This window comes from Eurypyga helias, unplaced genomic scaffold (assembly GCF_000690775.1).
Source record: "Eurypyga helias isolate BGI_N326 unplaced genomic scaffold, ASM69077v1 scaffold30194, whole genome shotgun sequence".
Taxonomy (NCBI): domain Eukaryota; kingdom Metazoa; phylum Chordata; class Aves; order Eurypygiformes; family Eurypygidae; genus Eurypyga; species Eurypyga helias.
In genome coordinates, this window is record NW_010248611.1 from 923 (window position 1) to 1,210 (window position 288).

General features: G+C 57.3%; 1 protein-coding gene across 1 annotated transcript in view; it reads right to left on the reverse strand.

Moving 5' to 3' along the window:
- The window catches only part of FKBP3 (FK506 binding protein 3, 25kDa), a gene marked incomplete at both ends in the record, with an annotated part of 3,811 nt that overhangs the window by 562 nt on the left and 2,961 nt on the right, over positions 1 to 288 (reverse strand). Inside the window, one exon of the mRNA XM_010151124.1 lies at positions 16 to 113. Coding sequence (XP_010149426.1) covers positions 16 to 113 — 98 coding nt within the window. The remainder of the gene's footprint in view (positions 1 to 15; positions 114 to 288) is intronic.

A 288-nucleotide genomic window follows, 5' to 3' on the forward strand; every position in this document is an offset into this window, starting at 1 on the left:
GTGGTGGAAGGATACTTGGCATCAGGCTGCCCTTTCTTGCCGTACGCCCACTCTGGTTCGATCTCCAGTTGCGCCTTCTCTCCCTTGCTCATGGTTAGGAGCGCTTCATCCCACTAAAAACACGGAACATGACACCAGTTGGGTTCAGAACAGTTTTAGAGCTCAAGATGGGAATTTTACGTGCTTTCCCAGTGTGCTCCTACGACCGCGCGGCACCGCAGCTCTGCCCAGAGCCCACGCTGTGCCGTGGTCCGGCATTCCCCGTGGCTTAGCCCCGGTTGGCAGCTA